This window comes from Alligator mississippiensis, chromosome 3 (genome assembly GCF_030867095.1).
Source record: "Alligator mississippiensis isolate rAllMis1 chromosome 3, rAllMis1, whole genome shotgun sequence".
Classification (NCBI taxonomy): Eukaryota; Metazoa; Chordata; order Crocodylia; family Alligatoridae; genus Alligator; species Alligator mississippiensis.
In genome coordinates this window covers 132,385,338-132,406,920 of record NC_081826.1, presented here as the reverse complement: position 1 = coordinate 132,406,920, position 21,583 = coordinate 132,385,338, and the positions used below count along the sequence as shown (strand labels likewise).

Below are 21,583 nucleotides of genomic sequence, written 5' to 3'. Positions count from 1 at the left end.
GTGACAAATGGCTGCTTGCATTCAGCTACATTAATGCCTGCCTTCTCTCCTCTCTAAGCCCTTGGTATACAGTGATATTCCATAGCTTAATCAACTCTGCACGTAAGTATAAAAGATTTAAGTCAGGGATACTCTGGTTTTGTCTGGCATTGTTTTATCCTTATTGGATCCCAGCTGTATTTTGGAAAACTGCCCTATCCTTTCTGTGTGTGTGATTTATGTAGGACCTGGGAAATTAAAATACCCATTTGGTGGATGGACTTTTCTGTAAGCAGGTACACGAATAACTATTCTGTTACTTAATCAATGTTCACTCTCTAAAGTGTTTTTTACCCTTTGATTACAAGTAGAAAGAAAAAAGTGAACTGACCCCAAATCACATGGTTCAGGAGCTCTCCAAAGGTGTAGATACATAGTATGAAGATGATGCTACCAGCGAAAAAGGCTGCTAGGAACACTGGGCTGAACAAACCGAAGAGAGGATATACCCACTGTTTAGTTGCCCGGTAAATCCACAGGACCCTAGACAGAGAGATTATTTTGGCTTAGGATCATTCAGTTAGAAGAAGAGTTTTTAAACATTTCCTACACAGGAAGGACTATGTCATCAAAGCTACCATGTTCTAAAGAAAAACCAATCGGCTAACATTCAGCTGTTAATGCAGTATTTCCAGAAGGCATTTGGAAAGTTGAACTCTTGTTCTGGGAAGTACACTCTGACTGCTTTTGAATTAGATACTTTATTTTTTTTTTTACATGTGTTTGTGTACATGCAATGTCTCTCATGAACTGACCACAGCAAAGATTATTACATTGAGGTAGCTTGAGGGAATGTGCAGACATGACATTTTAGATTGACCTAACTAGCACTAGGTCTGCCTAAGTGCCCATCTATGCAAATATTTGGGGAGGTTAAGTTAGGCAAAAAATGGCTGGCCTGATAACCTGAGGAAGTGAATTTAGACTGGAAACAGGTTAACCTGATCTACTAAACATCAGCACACATTTGGAGTGCAGCTCCAGGCCTGGGGAACCCCAGCTGCTCACTCTAGCCCCAGGGCTGCAATCTTTCTACCCCCCAACTGAGACTAGGCTATCTTTTTAGCTCCCCAACCCTCTCCCCTTTCTCGCTCCCCTGACTCCCAAACAGACAACTCTCCTCCCCATGGACTACAGAAAAAAACAGAAAGGTGCCTTCTGACTTTGAAGGGTAACAGATCAATGGTATCAAGAGAAGGAATAGACAGGGCATAAAAAAGAGGAGGCCTGTAGTTGTATACATGAAGAAAGATCTTTTAGCCCTCCGATGAACATTATTGAGAGAAACTGATATTAATAATTTTTACTGGACTGAGTGTGGAAATGTTGAGAATAAAATCTAATTTTACAGATACATTATAGGTTCCTTGATCAGAAAACACAGCCAGTGTGAGAAATGACTAAGCAAGTTTAAAAAAACCAAAAACGACAAAAACAGTATAAAAAGGCCCCAGTAATGCTAACATGAAATATTAAGTACTAGGCTAGGGGCAGACATTAAAAAAGTCTGACCCTGACTTGATTTAATCTTTGCAGGTTAGTCTAACCTGGCTAGGTTGAACTGGTTTGAAACCGAGTAGACATTCTCTCTGGACTGAGGAAGTTCAAGCAAATGCCTGCAGAGGCTCCAGCTAGAAGCCAGGGGATGCTAGAGCAGCCCTCCCTTCACTTCTGCAGGGAGCTGAGCTGAGGCGGGTGTGGCAGGCCCTGGCAGGACTCTCTCATTAGGGAGGTCTGCCTCCAGGGTCCCAGGCTTTTCCCCGTTAGCTGCTCAAGGGGCCGGATTGTTGCCAGCCCTCAGCTCTGGGCTAGCACTCTAAGGCAAGTGGGGGTTGTGGTGCATACATCTGTTGATGATACAGAGCTTTTCAATCTCCCTCCCTGCTTTGTCATGCTGTCTGTAGCAAACTGATAGGCAAGCAAGCCAGCTGGGGGCTGATAGTGATAAGAGTCTTTGTCACCCAATTAGCAAAACAATAGCCTCTCTTCATGACTTCAAACTTCTTAAACAGCTTACTAGCTAACCTGTTGATTGGCTGCAAACAGCCCTAAGCAGTCACTGTTCTGTCTGCCTGCCCCAGTGAAATCGGAGAGAGAGACACATACAGACACCTCTTGGCATTAGCTAGTATAATGCATGCCTAGGGTTCATGGGGCTGGGGTCCCTGCTGTAGGAGATGGAGGAGGGGGTGGGATTTCCTGCTTGAGCAGCGGGGGGCAGGGCAGGGCAGGGAGAAGCCAGGCAGACCTTGCTGTGTCTGCAGTCTCCACTGGAGCCTTACACAGCATTAGCTAGCATACCACATGCTGGCTATGGTCTGTGCTATGGCAGAGAGGAGGAAGGGATCCCTGCTTAAGCAGCGAGTGGTGAGGGGGCAGGAGGAAGGGGGCACGGGGAAGCCAGCAGACCCTGCTGTGCCTGCAAGTCTCTGCCAGAGCATTCTGGAGCAGAGAGTCCCACCCAGTCCAGAGAGCATGCCGGGATGTTGGGGGGCTCTGATTTAACTTAAACCAGCAAGGAGTCTGGGACAGACACATTGCATAAACTGGTTTGACCCGAATCAGTTAAGTCTGATACTACATTCAACCAGGTTTAACTCAAACCGGTTTTGGCCATTTTCAGATTGGTTTGTGTGCACTGAGCATCTGTTCTGTTACAGGTTTAACTCAGTTTCTGATCGCTTAAACCGGTTTATGTGTAATGTCTGTCCCTAGCCCTAGAGAGCAACTGGAATTTCAGTTGGGGAAATTGAAGATGTGGTTTTATTTTTTAATTATGTGCAGCCTATACCTATGTTTGAATAAGCTATACAAGTTGAATGAAATAAAACAAAGTGATTCTAGTCTTTGTTCTCTGTAATGAGGAACCAAATTGTATGAATCAAATTTTTTAAAGTTGGGCCCTTCAGTTAGGTACTTGAGTTCGTGTTCATGAACTTCAACAAGAGCTTTTTCAGAGGCACTAAGCCTTTAGGTTCTCTTTTAGCTTGATAGATCCTGCGGTTAGTTTAGTCAGGCTTCTTGTTTAGGCATCTAAATACTTATTTAGATACCTTCCAATAGGCACCCAAGTTTGAAAATTTTGGTTCCAGTGAAGATTTGGACTATGGCTAGAGAGGACCAAATTTCAACTGGACCTCTGTAAGTCAACATCACTATCAATATTTAAACCCATCCTACAGGTTTCCATTTGCAACTTGCCCCTTGGGCATGTGTGATTATCTGTTTATCTCATGTGTAATAATCAGTATCTCATTATTTTGAAAATATGACTCAAATTAGGTGAAAGAACCCCAAACCTTAAATAGTTTTGTGATAATGAATACAGTAACTAGACTAAAGAAAAAATTTAAAATTCAGGATAAGTTTGAAGTCCTCTGGATGCTTTGGGGCAAGTATAGGAAGTATTGCATGATGTTGCAGGTATAGCAAAGTTAATCAAATCAATATAGGATTCAGAAGCAGAATTGTTCACATCAGAAGCCCAACAATATCTAAGGAGGAAGACTGCTCAGGTTTTATGCAGTCTTCTCATTATGTGTGTGTCATTTTCATTAATGTTAATGGAAGCTATACAGTCATCGAAGGAAGAAAAGTAGTCCCAGAGGTGGTATTCAAAGAGATATGCAAGATCCAGAAAGGGGAAAAAAACATCTTGATGCAAATTCCCTACTTGAGATTCTGGTTAATTCACAACAGAAAAGTTGTATGCTGAAATGGAGCCCAAGAATCTATTGCCTGATAAAACTGAAATGTTTTAGATTGTGAGAGAGCTGGAGTGTGGAAGCATTACTGGAAAGTGATGGAGTAGTGGTTTAGAGGTCCAAAATGTAGTTTGGGTTTTATTTTTATCTCAAGATGCAGTACTTAGCTCATATTCGTGGGGCTGAGAGAGGTGGTAGGATTTCCACTCCTTCATGGCCCCGTTCTCCAAAGGCACATGTACCTTTCTGATTGGGGCATCTCTTGCCATGGTTTATGTTAGATTGACTTTTACCTTTGAAAGAAAAAAGGGCAATCTGTTTTCTTTTCTTGAAGTTTTAGAATGTGATAACATGAGTTCTGAAAACCCAGAGAAAAGGAAGATTGGCCAGAGTCTTTACACCCTTGATTTGATTTCTACAGGACTACTTGTATCATACATTACAATTAAGTATCACTTGGAGTAGCAAAATCTGTCCCTTCAAGCATTCAAGTTCTTTACTGCAAGTGGCAGTCTCCCATGTTTGGAAACAATCTTCCACTGTGAATATAGCAGAAATCTGATTTCTGTTATGAAATCAGTAGCAGGTCCTTAAGGAAAAAGTATATGGAGTGGAAAGGTCCTAAAGCTGTTCTGAAACAGTTTTTAGTGGTTTCTCCCAATTCACTGGCCCAGATTGCAAATGGATCAACTGAACTTGTAGATATGGAGGAAAGAGGAACCATCAGATGTCACTTCTGGAGCACAAGGCAGTAAGATAGGACTGCTGTGCCATCGGTGCAGGCAGCTGTAGTAAAGAATGGGCACATATATGGATTGGATGCAGATTTTTAACATAAATAGCAATTTTTTATTTTAAAAACTTTGCTTCAGTAGCAAGGAGCTGTGACAACCATGACGTGTCCTTTGTATGTTAAGGACCATCAGCAGACGCTCTTCTGTTTGGGAGCCCAACAATGAGGATACCAAGGGCTACAATGAGTTATGTATTCCACGAAGAAAATAGCAACTCAAAGGAGGCTTTGGGAGCAACTGCCAGTGCAAGATGTGACCAGGTTTGGCCTTCGTTGGCCTGACTGGCTTATTATCAGGAGCGTCTCTCCAGTGGGAACTCCCAGGCTGGAGAGAGACTCAGGCTGGAAATGCCTTCAGCTATGAGCACTGTGCAGATTTTGCCTGCTGTTTCTTTGAGTATTTGTAGTGGGTGATATTGCACGCTGGAAGGTAAACAGCAGATGACACCATGACCTTTAATTAATGGTATCTTAAGTGAGCTTAGTCAGTATTCTCACATTATCATGATGCTTGCCCTACTTCTAGGAAAGCTGTTGTTTGTACGAATGAGGCATATCTTCACCAAAATGTCGGCAGAGGACTGGGTTAAAAGAATTGTACTAGGTTAATAAACTCTGACTGTTGGAAGCAAGCTGAGAATGATGCCCACGTAAAGGCATTGCAAACCATCCCCTGGCTTGTGGTAATTCAGTACAACTGGCCTTTTCTGTGAGATCCTGGATTAGCAGAGGATAATGTGTGTGATTTCAGGAGCCATGTTTGTCTCCTCTGTACCTGGGTAGAGACTACTCTCATGATTGCTTTTTTTGGGGCTGTCATCTGACTATTCAAAGTATAACTTCTCTCCCTTCTCCCCCACACTGTTTTTTCTATAAAATGGTATACTGTGATTATACCATATAAATACATACCACATAAACACATAACTTTGCTTATCAGAAACACAATTAAAAAAATGGGGCCACATTTCTCACAAGAAAACCACTCTCTCTCCAATCTCTCAGTCCTGATCCTCAAAGGAAACTTACAAAACACTTCCCAGAGATGAGCCTATGAACTCCACTTCATCAACCTCCTGGATACTTAAAATCATGGACTAAATACAGACATTGGATTTATGACACATTATAACCTGCCTGACATCTGACTCCTCAGGTACTTCTCCACTATTCATCCCCCTCCTCTCCCCCCCACCCAGCCTGTCTCTCACCCATTGACTCCTCAATCTACATTGGGGGTAGGCAACGTTTTTTGGCCAGAGTGCTGAAAAACACCACAACGCCTACCTCAGAAGGTGCTGGAGTGCCGGCATAGCAGAAAAACAAAATGAGGGCAAGGGGTACATGGCAGGATGCCCTGCTTGTGCCCCCCCACCCAGAGCCCCTGCCCCCCAGCCCTGCCACCCCGTGCCCCACACCCAAAGCCCCTGCCCCCAAGCCCTACTGCCCCTTGTCCCCCACCCAAAGTGTGCGCCTCAGGACGGACAGCAGGGCAGCACAGCCCACACTGAGGTGTCCGTGCAGTCGCCCACAGCATAGAGCTGATGCTGGAGCTGTGCAGCCCAGCAGAGCTGTTTGCATTCTGCTTGCTGCAGCTGCACCAAGCTCATCACCTCCATGCCAGGAGTGGGGGAGAAACCGGGGCTGTGCTGCCTCCCCCACTGCACCTCCCCCACCGCCTGCTCAGATGCGTAGGTGCACGCACTGGTGTGGAGCGGATCCAGGAGCCCGGTGCAGCTGTTCAGAGTCTCCCGGCTGCAGTCGCCCTGGCTCCAGGGAGCTGATGCCAGCTAGGATCCCGGGCTGCTCCCAGCAGGCAGCTGGAACGCTGCAAGCCCTGGTGGGAGCAGCCTGGGCTCTGTTGCTGGCAGCAGCTCCCTAGAGCTGGGGCTGGCTGCAGCTGGGAGGCTCCAAACAGCTGTGATGTGGCGTGCCAAGCAAAATGGCCTTGCATGCCACGCTGGGCATGCGTGCCAGGGGTTGCCGACTCCTGATCTATATCTTCAGTGACTGCCTGTCTTGTATGCATACCAGCCCAGCCCCTGGCTTCTTTATGTTTCATTCCATCCAGGAAGAGCATGCAGCAACTGCTTAAACTTCCTCAGCCTGACGAAGGGTTTTTAAACTGGAAAGCTTGCTTAAAATTGTTTTCCAACTATTTAAGTTGGTCTAATAAAAGATATCAAATTCACCCAAAGAACCTCGCCTGCCTGTTCTAGTTTTTTGTATGTCTTTTTATCAGAAAAGGGCACTTAAAGAAAATCTCTAGGTTTATACTATATGATTCTTACCAACTGATGTAGGCGATGGAGACAAATCCTAATAGAGTCAGTCCTTTCTTCTTTGGAGGGTAATGGTGAGGTGTAACAATCATCTCCAGCAGAGCTAACACAACTATAGCAGTGTGCTGAGAAGAAAAGGAAATAAATCACCCAGTGGCAACAGTGCGGTATGTGTGTAGTACTACACAGAACATGGAAATGAGTATACGCAAGCAAACAAACTTGTTTTTTAACATTATATAATGTAAAAAGTACATGGTACATCATGCAGTGTGGAAATAGCTGTAGCAAAACCCCCAGTTTTTCTTTTTTAATACATATATATACACCATAGATATGCATTCCCCCTTCCCTTCCCCAATTCTTTCTGGCTTTTCTTTCTCTCCCTTTCTATTCCCTATAGACAAGCATAAGTGAGCTCAGACTTAGGATAAGCTTTAACATTTTTATTTTGGTAGCAAGTTTTTGGTTTTGGATATCCACTGTTTTATATTGTATTATTATTAGGTTTGTATTGATTCTTATTGTTGTATATTGTATTGTTATCATTTTCATATTGATTTTTATTGTTTCATATGGATATTGTATGGTTTAGGCCTGTGTTTGTAAGTGAACCAAAGTAATGTCAAGTTTCCATTTTGTATGTCAAGTCTCCATCTTGTGTGCTCTGCCCGGGCATCCCCTGTGTCACAACTGTATGATTCATGTACCCCTCCCATGTAAATTGGTTCCCGGATGAATGACAGTGATTGGGAATGACTGAAGTACAATGGTAGCAGTCCTCTACTGAATGGCCTGTAATGACTGGGTCATCACCTCGCATTGATTCATCCAGGAACCATGGACCTCACCCAGGAACAGAGACAAGAACCCAGCATTTGAAAGACAAAAGACCCTGCAGAACCAGCAACTCGACCACTGTACCCCACCATTACAGACACCCAAAACTGCACATCCCTGCATGGAGCACATATGCTCAGTATGCCAAGGGCTGACCCTTGCCTGGGCGTGCCTCCTGTCACTAGAGTCACACAGGGTCTGCCCCTATAAAAAGGGACAGTGAAGACAGATCCAGTAGGACGCCCTCTCCATCTGGACCAGCACCATGCCACACCACCTATCCATCCAGAGGCCCTGCCAGTGACCCCCCTCTGGACATCACCTACTGGACAAGGACTTCTTTCCAGCCTGGATAGGTAGCTATCACCCACCCATTCTTCAACCAAGGTCTTGGACTCTGCGTCTCTTCCCTACCTGGACTCCAACTCTTCTCCTGAGTCTCTTTCTCCTGCTGCCATTGTGAGTGCTTGTGTGTGTGTGTGCATGTGTGTGAACCAATAACTTCATGGGGCTGTGTAGTGTATTGTCTGTGTAATAAAACTGTTATTTGGACCCCTAAGTTGGGTTCTGCTTTACTATGATCTGACCCTGCTCCAATCTCTGTTCCTTGCCCCTCTAACTTCGGTCTCATATCTCCCTCTCCTGCTTTTGGCTCACTGCCACCTCCAACACCTGTCCTGAGCTCCTCTCTGCCTCCAACCCCCCTGTTTCTTTGCCACTGTCTTATCCCCACTGCCTTTTCTTTTTCCCCTGAGCAACCAGGTTTCTGCCTCAATTTCTTTCCTGGCTGTCTCCTCCTTGCCACCACTTATCTGCCCTTCCCCCACAATATCTCAGCTGTCTGTCTCAGTTTCCAGCCCCAGTCTACCTTAAGTAAACCCAAGCCTCAGTTCCTCAGCCAGCTTCTCTGTAGTCCACTGGTTCTAGTCCTGGTTCTGGCAACATTCATTCCCTACACTTTAACTCTCTTTCTCACCTGAACCTTTCCCCAAGTATCCCAGGTACCCTAAGCGCGCACACACACACACACACTGTACCATCCAAGTTAGGAACTTACCTGTGTATATGTGTAGGTGGGTTGTATGTGTGTGAACTGGTGAGTGAGTGTGTGTGTATATATGGCATTGTGTGCATGATATACGAATTAGTGATTTGTGACTAACTTTTGGGGTGTATAGTGTATGTGCTTGAGTTGGTGATAGGTATGCATGTGCCTAGGCTGGTTTGGATGCATATGTGCCTGAGCTGGTAGTGTGTGTGTGTGTGTGTATGTATGCATCTAATTGATTTGTGTCTTTGTATATGTGCAATTGTGCCACACCCTCCTGTCTAACAGCGCAATATTGAGTTCCTGAGAGTTGGCCTTACCCCACAGTGCTACATAGCCATGCAGCAAAAATCATTGTAATGTTCTTACTAATATGTGGTAAACAGTGCTTGAGGAAGGTGTTACAATAGAACTGTATATGGTGCAATGTAACATGTAAGGATTAGGATAGTCATGTGCTTCAGTATAGGCTATAATAGAGAAATGTTAGCGTTAACCACTGTGAAATCTATGACTGAATTCCTTAGGAGTATAAGGAAAGTCTTCTCTCAATCAGCACAGCTAACAGTGTTATATCCCCCCTCATCCTGGGGGGTGTTGAATCTCTCTCTCTTTGACTTTCCAGGACAATGCTGTAACTACCAGGCAGCAGGATAAGTGTTATCCAGTCGCCCCCAACTTAAAGCTGAGCTACTTCACCTTCCACTCTAATATTCATTGGATGGAGAACAGCAGAGAAGTTTCTACCCCACTGGGAAGAGGGCATCAGGCCTGCTAGCTTCCAGGGGAGCGTCCATCTCACTGAAGCACATACCTTCAAATCTGTCTTTTTCTTCCTGGCTGCATATACCTCCCTCTCTTGGCTGTGCTAAGTATACATTAACTTATTTACCAGACCGATTAAAAATGTGCATTTTAGAAAAAAAAATATATTTTGACTGTAGTTTCTGCTTCATCTGTAAAACAGCAAAGTTTAAGAATCTTGCTGCTGAATTAGTTGCATCTATTTCAAGATTTTGCTTTCCTATTGTGTGTGTTATTTAATGGCCAGATGACACAAATTTGTTTAAAAATAATTAAGATTCTTAGCCATGTTAGTCTGAAGTTAGGTGAAAGGCAAGGTGCACCTTATAGACTAACTGAATTAACGATGCATATAATTTCCTCATCCACAGTTGACTTCATTAGATGCTAAGTGGATAGGTACTTTCTAAGATGGTTGTGGAAGGTGGTGGAGTGGCTAAGGTCACTTTCTGAAGTATGAGTTTTCAGCCTTACCCCAAACTCCTAATAAAAGGCCTTTAGTCAATTCGGATATAAATGGGCACTTGTGCTGGGAAGCCAAAGGCAACTGGACACTTTTCTCTTTAATGTGCCGTTGGCTACCTTATAGAAACTGATGTGCCTTCAACCATGCTACCCCAGTGGGCCATTTAGGTGAGGTGGGGTCCATCGTTGCACATTGCATTTCAAGTAGATACAGACAAAAGGCAGGAAGTTGGGAGGAGAACAACAAGTCAAGAGAAAACATAAGCTAGGAAACAATTATAAAAGAAGTTTAGACAATAGAACTTGAAGGCAAGGTTAAAAGAATTGAGTTTGTTTAGCCTGGAAAAAGAGGACTGGAGGGACACAACAGTTTTTCACACATTAGAAGACTGTCTTGTGAAGAAGACAAAGATAACTCGTTTTACCCATGGTGGGCATGAAGAGCAGAAGTAATCGGCTTGCTGCAAGTGAGATTTAGGTTAGACAGGAAAAACTCTCTAGTTATGGTTAGCTGAGGTCACTTACTGGAACATACTACTTGGAAAGTCCAAAACCTTCCTGTTCCTGTCTAACCTTTTCTTAAGAGCTTCCAAACACTGAACAGGGATGGTCTAGGTACATATTATGGTGCCTCAAGCTGGAGAGATTGGATGATGATCTGTCAAGAGCCTTACCAGATATATGTTGTTGCTGTGATTAACCCAAGTAATGCAGTGATTCAGTGTTTTATAATATATTCATTCAGAAGGCCAAGTTTTCAAGGGAAAAAATCTCCACTCTGATGTATGGATCCATTGTATTGATGAGTAAGAAGCTGGCAGTAGAGACTAGAACTGGTTGGGAATTTTTGGATGTAATGATTTTTTTTTTTAATGAGAAAATGCTGACTTGACTAACTTGGAACTTTTTTCTAGTTCTGAGGAAAAAAAGTTGAAAACTTGAATGTTTTCATGGTGGGGGAAAAACAGTTTGCTGCCCTACTCTATAAGGGCACTTGCCCACGTCACACCTCTCCTGTTACCATGTTACACTTTCCTATTACCACGTTACAAAAATCGCCATTAAGCTAGCTAAATCGTGTCTGTGTGTCCACGTTATCAGATGATTTTATCCTTTTAGGTTTTTCTTTGTGGTACTTTAAAACACCTCTAACATGCTTTATTTTTAGCTCCTAAATATCTTCCATGAGGTTATTTTTATAGTTTTAAATTTGTAACGTGGATCTGACTTAAGCCCAAAAACATGATTTTTTTTTCCATCTTTGCAGCTATTGCACCACCAGCTGCCGCTTGGGTTCACTTGTAAATCCACAAAAATCCATGGAAATTCATCTAATTTCTCCTGCACTGATTTTTTTTCTGGATGCCGGGTGCTAATTCTGAAAATCTGTACTGCTTATTTTACTGCTTATATTAGATTGATGAAAAATGAGATTTCCAAGAAAATATGTTCTGCCTTTTCACACGCACCTTGCTTCTGGCTATCCTTACCAGCCTCAGTCTCTTTCCACCCAGACCCCAAACTTTTTTTTCCTCCTGCTTGCTCCTGCCAGGAGTTGGGGGGGCACCCCCACATCTGCTGTACTGCCTGCTGCTTATCACAGTGAGCTGGCTGGCCAAGTCAGCCTCAGCCTCTTTCCACCCAGACCCCATACTTTTTTCCCCCTGTTTGCTCCTGCCCAGAGTTGGGGGCACCTCTGCTCCTGCATTCCCCTATTTTCTTGCTCCTCTTCTACCCCTCTTTGCATTTTCCTCAATTCCAGCAAGGCTGGATTGTATTAAAAAAAATTTAATAACCTAATTTAACTAAAATATTAACAAACAAGTACTTTAATTTAATCACATAATTTAACTTTTAGAAAGAAAGATTAATTTTCTTCTTCCTCCGTCGTCATGCTCCTCTGCCAGGTTTCACTCCTGCCAAAAAAATTTGAAATTTGTATTGTACGATGTGTTGCTAAATATGAGAATCCAAGTACTTGGACTTTCTTATCAAAGGACAGAACTGTATTTAACAATTCTTTCCATTACATACGTACCTAAATAATGAATCTGTATCCTTGTTGATACCAATCCTCCTCTGTCTGCGTTGCTGTATCTCTGCTGTCAGGCCTTCGAAGAGCTGTCAGGGAATATGACATTGAGCATTTACCCTGTTCTAAAAATTCAACTCCAAATCACTGTCCTTTTGCAAGCTACCCCACCATCTGCCAACTTACCACTGTCCTGGACTCTTCTTTATCCCCAAAGCACAGATGTCTGCAGTGTTCCCACTGGCATTCCTACTGGTTTCGTGCTGGGAAGGTGGTTGTACTGCAGCATGTACACAGTAGTGTGCACTACAATGGAGTGTGTAGGGAAGTACCCCAAGATGCTGCCCATGCCTCATGAGAAGGTTGGCACAGTGGGCAGCGCAAAGGCATCTTGCAACTGTCTGTCTTCCTGCTGTGCCCCGTACCTAATTTATGCTACATTATGTAGCATGTTTTCCCTAATGACTTTGTAAAGGCCTAATGGCTGGTGATCGAATTGATAAGTGCCCTCAGCCACAAAACACTAGCCTTGGTCATGCTGGCCCCAAGCTGGCTGTCACCAGCTTTGGGATTCATATTATTGGGTGTCTCCCTGTATCACTCCACCCAGTGACATAAAAGATTTTCACCCAGCGTCTTGTATGGAAAATTGAAGAGTGTTCTGTATTTTGAAGTCTTTTTGAGATACTTTATTTCTATCAGAGATTTTTAAAAAATTCCTAAAGTAGGTAGAGAGATAAAGATTGTGAACATAACCTGGGTCTCACAGACCCCATGCAGCCCCCCGGTACATTGAAGTGCAATCTGCTTTGCAAATACTGAGTTGGCAGTACATGAGGGAGGGAGAAGCACACCAATTCTGGGGGGGTCATAGAAAACTCTAGTCACAAGAACCTGCTCCCCCATAAGATGCCCCCCTCCTGCACCCTCCCTGGGTCACATCAGCATCCCACTCCTCCTCCTCCTCCTCCTCCTCCTCATCAGCCCTGAAGTGCCTTGGGGCTCTCCTCTTGCAGCTACACGAGAAACATCTCTCCTTTGCAAGAGATTGGAGAGATTTTTGGGGTGGGCTACTCTCAGTGCAGCTCCTAGTACATCGGTATTCATGAAACTCTGTTACAAACTCCTATCTGAACCTTCGATCCCTCTTCAAAATGAGATCAACCTTCTGATGTAATTCCTTAAAACACTGTCCCATGTGCAACACTAGTGCATTTCATAACCTCCAAATTGGCTTGCTCACTACGCTTTAACACATTGCACACATCTTTCAATTCGGATGTTATTTCTGCACTGGACGTAGCCGTGCTTTCAGACGAGTCTGTCAGTAGATGAAGAATACTTTCCTTAGCTTCTTGGGTTTTTTTCAATAATTACGTTGATGTTGAGCGTTAGCAGCTGCTCTTGAAGACGAAGATGAAGGAGCACCTGTCCACAAACAACAAGCAAGCTCTCATCAGTTCTTAAACATTTGTAAAGAACAGTGAGTCATTCTTAAATCATTTTAACAGGACTGCCACTTCAAGAATTACCACTGACAGCCTACTATCTCTGACCCAACCATCTTCTTAAGTCTGTACTCCCAAAATATTTGTCCCAGCACCACAGCATGCACCCCACTTCCCAAGGTGTGCATTTAAAAAGAATAACATAGCACAAAGTTTACTTTCAATCAACACTGTTCAAACCTGCATGTAATCTTGGTCTTGATTTTTATGGAAAACCCTTTTTTTTTTTTTTTTACATTCTACTAAAAAAACCAAAAAGAAAGCTGCTCTCTGCAGTGAAAGAACTGAGCATTTTTAGTACCCATTTTTTGCCAGCACAAAGCAGGGTGCTGTGTGCGCGTGTGTGCGTGTGGGTGTCTGCAGCTGGAGGAAGAGGGAGTGAGGCCCTTTCCTGGTAGAGAGTTACCAGGTTTCAGACTTGAGGAAAGTGTTTATTGCAGTGCAAGACAGCATGTGTGTGTGTGTATGCGTGCACACGCGCAAGCTGGGATGCCATTGGTCTAAGTGGTGAAGCATAGGCAAGAGGGAGGGAGTTGTTGGAAAAACAGCACTGTAGCAGTAGTGAGAGGAGAGGGCACACAAGCCAACACCAACCAGGAGTGCTGAGAGGGAGCCCCTTGCCATGGGGAAAGCACTAGGGCAGTGCAAAACAGCATCGTTCCACTTCGACGTCCGATTTGATGTTTCGACGGAATGGTGTTTTGATTTGAGTTTTGTTTTGTTTCGAAAGCACCGTTCCATTTTGTTTCGTCAAAAGTGTTTGGCTGTTTCGATGCTGTTTTGACGTTTCACCCACCCAGCACTGGGAAGATCAATGTTGCTGCTGGCCCCAGCTAGCAGCACCAGCCTCCTGTCATCCGGCAGGCAGATCAGGGGCCTGCACAGCCTCTGCAGCCCTCCTGGGAGCGCAGGCGAGCCCCGGATCTGCCTGCTGGATGACAGGAGGCTGCTGATGCTGCCTGGGACAGCACTGGGCGCAGCCTGCACCCAGTGCCAGGAAGATAGGCACTGCCACTGGCCCCAGCTGACAACACCAGCCTCCTGTCATCCGGCAGGCAGATAGGGCCTGATGGCACCCCGAGGAGGGCTGCAGGGGCTGTGCCGATCTGCTCCCGGGTGTGCGGGCCCCTGATCTGCCTCCCAGATCACACACGACTGGTGCTGCTGCCTGGGACCAGCGATAGGCGGGCCCAGGGCAAATCAGCTCGTGTGGGGACCTGCCTTGGGTGTGGGCTGTGCCCAGTGCTGGTCCCAGCTGGCAGCAGCAGCCTCCTGTCATCCGGAGGAGTGTGGCACAGCCCTGCAGCCCTCCCGGGGGTATGGGCAGGCCCCGATCTGCCTGCTGGATGACAGGAGGCTGCTGCTGCTGGCTGGGACCAGTGCTGAAGCCAAGTAAACCTGGTTTCAAAGCTCAAAATGTTTTGAAACTTTCAAAACATTTCAAGTGCCCTTGTTTCATTTCGAAACTGTTTCAAAGGCTTTTGTTTCATTTCAATATCACTGTTTCGAGCTTGAAACGCATTGAAACAGCTTTGAAATGAAAAACGGGGTGAAATTTCGCACAGCCCTAGAAAGCACCTGGGGGAGAAGGCTAGATATTTCAGTTCAGTAATATTTCAGTTTCAGTACTGTTGCTGTTGTAAATAAAGAGAGAGAGAGAGAGTGTGCGCAAGCTGGGATGCCTTGGGTCTACAAGTGGTGAAGCATAAGTAAGAGGGAGGGAAGGAGGTAGCACATGTAGCCCACAAGTTGACCTTCCTGGTAGAATAGCGCCAAGTCAGGCAGGGGCCTAGAGTGACAATCTGGGCAGGGGACCTTTTTTAAAATAATGATAATAGCTTAACAGAGCATGTCGGTGTGTAAGGTGCCAGTTACCAGAGAGTTTACTGTACCTGGTAGTCCAATGGATAGGAGGCTTGGAGGGACTGTGCAAGTTGTGTTCCAAGTTGTTGGAAAAACTGCACTGTAGCAGTAGTGAGAGGAGAGGGCACATCAGCTAGCTCCAACCAGGAGTGGTGAGAGGGAGCCCCTAGCCACAGGGAAAGCATAATTACTTGGGTTAATTACCTGGGCTACATGAGAAGACAAAGAAAAAGGAACATTACATACATGTTCCTTGAAATGAGCTAACGAAGCGTATTTCAGTAGGTAGCTGCTTGGAATAGCTTGACCATTTGTAAGTTTTTAGCATTTTTAAATCTTGCACAATCCACTGCAGACCAGGGCATGTAGCATCAGCAGGAAGAAGGAGGGAAGGCTGGAAGCAGGGCAGAAAAGGGACAAAAATGGTATTCATTGGTAAATATTGGCAGTCATATATGAAACAGAAATATTAATTTTTAAATTATGAAGGGATTATTTAAAATGCAAGCTTAGTTGCTCATGTATTCACACAATACGAGGACTTGTCTACAGGGAGGAAGAGAGAGGCTAGTGGTGAATTCCCATAGGCTGTTTTTGTTTGTTTTGAGTCTAAATATTAAGAGTATTGAATAGGCACCTGGCAGTGACATTGCCATCCTTTTTGTCTTGTCTTCTTCTCCTTTGGCTTGTCTTCTTCTCTTCTGCCTGCTTTGCCTGACGGTAGTAGCATAATATAAAGCATAGCATTCAGGAACTAGAAATAGGAGGGAGGGAGAAGTTAAGAGCAGAAGAATTTGTATTGTAAAACCACCATGCAGTCATTCCAGCCCTGAAATGTGGGTACCCCTCCTGTACGTGAGTGTAGGGGCAGGGGAGGTGGAGAAAGGCAATTGAGGGCAAGAAAGGGTAGTGAAGAGGTTTCCCCCACACACCCCTCAAAAATTTCCCTGCTACTACAGGATGCTGTTGGATACCTAGCAACTTCATTCATGGCAATTAAACCCCATTTACATGAAAGATAAAGTAAACAATGCAAGCCACCCTCCCTGCGGGCACAGCCAAGTGTTTGTTCTCACTTACCTATGTGTGTAAACGTCCTGTTTGGTTGTGAAAGAGGTCGGGGTGTCCTCTTTCAAGTGTCGCAAAAAGCTGCCTCATCCTGCACTGAAAGGCAATACTGCACCCGACACGAGCAGCAAGCAGCAGGCTGCACTCTTGTGGAAAAGGTGCCGTGCCACCCAGGAGCAAGTGTCCCGCAGGGCTGCGTCCTTGTGCCTCTGGTGTGTAGCCATCTCTCATTCACCTCAAAAGTCTACAGTGTGCGCACCCAAGTTAGTTACTGCTCCATGAATTTCTAGACACTCAAGGGGCCAGAACCCCCTCCCCCTCCCCCCCCCCGCCACCTTGCTCTGGTGTAAAAAAAAAACCAACCAGACAGCCTCGCACTGGCCTGGTAAACGTGTGAAAATGTTGTGCCAAAACATGAGGAGCTTTGCACGGGAAGGTTTGGGGCCAGAAAAAAGTGCCCAAGTGCCCCGTGCACCTTGCATCCAGGGAAAGCGAGGGGTACTGGGCTAGGGCAAGGGATGATGCCCTTTGGGACCCTGGAGCCAGGGGAGAGGCAACGCTCTGAACACACTTGAGGGTAGCCCGAAGGGTATCCAGCACCCTGTGGAAACAGCATGCTGCCCAAAGGGTGCCCCCTCTTCACCCAACCTTGGGAGATGCTTGTGTACACTTGGGAAGCCCTGCGGGGCTTTGCACAGAAAGGTTTGGCGCCAAAAAAAGTGCCCAAGTGCTCTGTGCTTGGGGGTTAGCTTTGCACAGAGAGATTTCGCATCTCATCCCCCTGAGTACCCCATGCAACTTGCACCCAGGCAAAGAGAGTGGCAAAAGTGCTGCGGCCGGGCGTTTCTTGTCCTAAAACGCCGCCTGGCAGTAAGGTAGGACTGAAAGGACATGAAGGTAAAATTGTTCTGACATGCCCTCTAGCGCTTTTTTACTAGTCATGGTGTAATAAGCCCTTACATGGTAAATCACATCCACGTTACTTATTTAGCCATCTTATCTAAGAAAGAAAAATTAAACCAGGAATATTTTTAGCTACTAAATGCCGAATACAGGTACAAGGGCCCTAGGTGACATTCGCACAAGTATTAATAAAAGGGCACTCTGTTTTCAGAATAATTCATGATTCAAAAAACACATTACCACAAAAGTTACCCCCTTTTTTATCTTAGAAATACAATTGTTGTAACTGTAGGTAACGCCTCATATATATTCGTGGAACATTTCTATACAGGACCAATAGAACGGGCAAGTGTTCCTCTCGCAGGTTTACATTTTGACTCTGTGTGTAGGTGTGTGATTTAGTGGACCTGATCTTTTGCTCCTGATCCAGAGTGGTCACTGTACATGTCCTTTCCACAGTGAGCATATGCATCGCTGATCCACTTACAATCCAAAAACCAATCGAGTCAAAAAGAGGGAGTCTTCATCACAATTTTGTTTTCCTAAAGTTTGCAAGTAATTGCATATGTTTATTTATTAGCACTACATGCGGTTTGTTTCCTCCATTAACAGCAATTTACAACGGCAGTCCTATGGAATATGTTTACAAGAGTAAATGAGTTTCCCATGCTCCGTATTTGTACAGCAAACATCAGTGGAATGCATGGTTGGCCGCCTATTGAAAACTGTGCCCTTTGTCAATGGCACTCAATTAACTTTCCAAATGAATTAACTAGGATGGCAGATAGAAACCTGACTTTAGTGATGTCATTAGTGATGGACCATATACCATGGTTGATAAGACTACCTGAAATGCCTTTAAAGACTTTTCACTTTTTGGGGGATAAAAGTCTTTTCTCATGCTAGCGGTTTCTAATAGTCAAGAGTCCCCAAACTCTATGATTCATTAAAGACAGTTGAGCCCAGTTTTAATTGTGCATTTTTAATCACTTAATTGTTTAATTTCTTAAAATCCATGTAATCTTTGTCTGGGGTCAAATTTTATATAACCTGTTATGCTTCTGGAATAAAAGAAAATCTAATAATTAAGTCTGGATTGACACAAATCAGAATGTTGGCAAAACGGGGGGGAAACAATGACTCATTCTTTATTTCAATTAACAGTTTCAGTTACACTTGTAAACAGTGAAACCCACAAAAAAAATTATCACAGAAGGAGGAAAATTACTTAATTCTAAGGTTTAAAAAAAATAATTGGGCTAAAACAGTAGCAGTATATAGTAATGTATCTTAATGAGTTGAATAAGCTCCTTCATTCATTCATCCCTGGCTAAGAAATTGTTTTTGTTTTTTTGCTTTTTATTTTATTTTATTGTATTGTATTGTATTTTGCTTTATTTATCCATATATCTAAATAACTTTGCTTGCTCAGCTGGTTAGCTTACCAGTTTTGTTAGGGCAGAAACATTTTTGAGAGAAGGAAAACTTCTGTATTTGTACAGTATCTTGAAAGCTAAAAGTGTCAAAAACTAAATGCTGTGCTTCATCAAGTTGTCTAAGATGTTTTGTCAGAGGAAAAAAGTATTTGGAAACACAGATAAGGGCATTACGTTGATAAATTTTACCTCTTTTTCACTTGTACTGTGACTCAACTGTTTAAACTATCATGGGTTTGCCTTTTATGTTCACCCATGACAAACTGAAGTGAGCCTTAAACTGCAATAAAAGTAATGGAATCAAACATAAATAATAGTCAAAGCAAATCTGCTTATCCTGAAATGAACCAGTTTTCAGAGTATGAAATCTGAAATACTGGTGTGCCAATTCATCTCCTGGTCAAAATAGTTAAGCTGTGACATTTTCTTAGTATACTTAAGGGTTTGTCTCTTTCCCCATGGCTTCTGTCATTATTGGGGATGCATTTAGTGAGTACAAGCTGAACAAGGATAAAATATCCTTTCTGCATATCTTTCTACATACTAAGAATGTGCATTGCTTGGTAAATATATTATGTGTTTTCAAATAAGTTGTCTATTTTATCTAATATTTTTTTATGTTGGTTTTGTTTTCGCAAATTGTCCCTAGGCAGAAGTAAAATTTGCCTATGGTGATGATTGATGGTAGGTGAGAATTCAGACAACTCTCCAGCAAAGTGTTCAGTATTTGAAGTTAAGCACATGCTTGAACAGCCCTACTGATGTCACTGGGATTAGACCTGTGCTGCAGATTAAACATGTGTTTCTGTACCCTACTTGATTAGGACCCCAAGCTGCGTAAATAATAGGGTGGCTGTCTCTAGTTACTGCAACCAAATCCTGGACTGTGTGTAAATGTGCATGCGGCTTTAATTAAAAAAAAAATTGCACCTCTGGATAGCCTGGCATAAGGATGCTACATAGTTTCCAAGCATCATCACTGTTGCATAGTTTTACTATCCCTCCCACTTTTTCCTCCATCCTTGTGTTCTCTCTGTTCCTGGCTTCTTGTAGGAACAAGTTACCTCATTTGATTTATTCTGCTGTGTTGTTGTCTTCCCTCAAATTTCTCCTTTGCAATTTTACTCTATAAGCTATATACTACTCCCGCTTTCCCTTCTTTTCTGTTTTTGGTATTAAACTTCATAGTTCATTTTCTTTTTATGGTTTTAAATTTCTTTTTAAATAGCAAAGTGCATTAGTTAAAAGACTTTGTTTTATAAACAGTTCAGTTCTCAGCATTACTTATTCTTTTTCTTAATATTCTGGAGTAGCAGTGCATTTCCAAAAAAACAAAACCGCATTTAAAAAACAGTCTTATTTTTAGAGCTAGTGATGCAGTGCGTTCTCTTAATTAAGCAGGCATGAATAAGATTGAAGAGTTACCATTTGGTTTAAACTTGTGTGTGTAAAAAGAAAAAAGTCTTAGCCTTTTCATTTGGATGAGATCACTAGACAGGGCTGATGCTGCCTTGAGGATGGGTGGGGCTAGATGACCTCCTTAGGTCCCTTCTAGCCTTATTTTTCTACAATTCCATGGCTGGCATGTCACAAAAGTAACTTTGTTTTTCAGGTCCTGGGATGTCCAACTTGAAAGAGAAGCCAAGTGGTTCCATATTTCCTAAAATGCATGTATACTTTTTGAGCATGATTACCATGAATGCAACGTATCATCACAGAAATTGCGTGAGCAAATGCATGCTGGTGTCTAAGATGAGTTGCTCTAAGGTGGCACATGCTTTTGGCTTTGTGCATTTCTCATAACCAAGACTTTATTGAACAACTTATTGCTTATTGTGAAAAGATTTTTGCATGGTGACTGGAGCCAAAATAGTAGTAGGGATTTTTGCTTTTGTTTTGCTCTGAACTTAGATAAGAGGATTGAAGCTTGTATTGCAGGTGAAAGCTGACATGAGGCTGAAATGAGGCAGTCTTACAACGTGGAATTTCATTTCCAGCTGTTCATTCAGGGGGTGGGCTAGGGAGGTTGCACCTGTGTATTCTGGAATAACAGAAGTCAGGGAGGATTCAATGCCTGACCAATCATCAATGAAATGCATGTATTCTCTTTGAGGAAATGAGGCTCTGCCAGCAGAAACGGAAATGCCAGAAAAACATATGCAGTGCCGGGGGAAAAAAACGAAGCATTCTAGCACTAAATGTGCATGGTGCTTATTTTAATGCATCATAACCCTCACACTGATTTTGCTTCTTTGCCAAAAAATGAATATAAGGGAAAGCGTATAAGTATCTATAGCTGCCAGAAGGTTTAGAACCTAGGCTGTGTGAAATGGGAGCAAATGGAACTGCTTTTCTCTTTGCAGATTTAAAGAGCTATTAAGTATTTGATACAAGCACAGGGAAAATGCTTTGAGATGATTTGAGGTGTAGTTGAAAATGCCTCTGTGTATGCCCTAGAGCAGCGTTTCCCAACCTTTTTTGCCCCACGGTACACTTACCTAAATAAAAAAGCACTGCAGCACACTGGACACGGGGCGGGAGAGCCGGGGGTGGTGGTGCACATCCAGCCGGACACCGACGGGGGTGTGGGGTGCGGCCAGCCGGAAGCCAACGGGGAGGGGTGGCGTGCGTGGCCAGCTGGATGGCATTTTGGGCGGAAGCCAACAGCAGCAGGTGGGAGGTGGGGCTCCAGCCAGGCAAGGGGTGTGGCTCCAGCCCAAAATGTTGCGGCACACCTGGACGTGCCTGATGGCACACCAGCGTGCTGCGGCACACCAGTTGAGAAACGCTGCCCTAGA

General features: G+C 43.9%; 1 protein-coding gene across 1 annotated transcript in view; it reads right to left on the bottom strand.

The window, feature by feature from the left end:
- Positions 1 to 329: 329 nt before the first annotated feature.
- The window catches only part of ADTRP (androgen dependent TFPI regulating protein), a 32,764-nt gene continuing 11,510 nt past the window's right edge, over positions 330 to 21,583 (bottom strand). The window contains exons 4-5 of the mRNA XM_059723531.1: positions 6,828 to 6,943; positions 330 to 522 (exon numbers count right to left, since the gene is read on the bottom strand). Coding sequence (XP_059579514.1) covers positions 330 to 522; positions 6,828 to 6,943 — 309 coding nt within the window. The remainder of the gene's footprint in view (positions 523 to 6,827; positions 6,944 to 21,583) is intronic.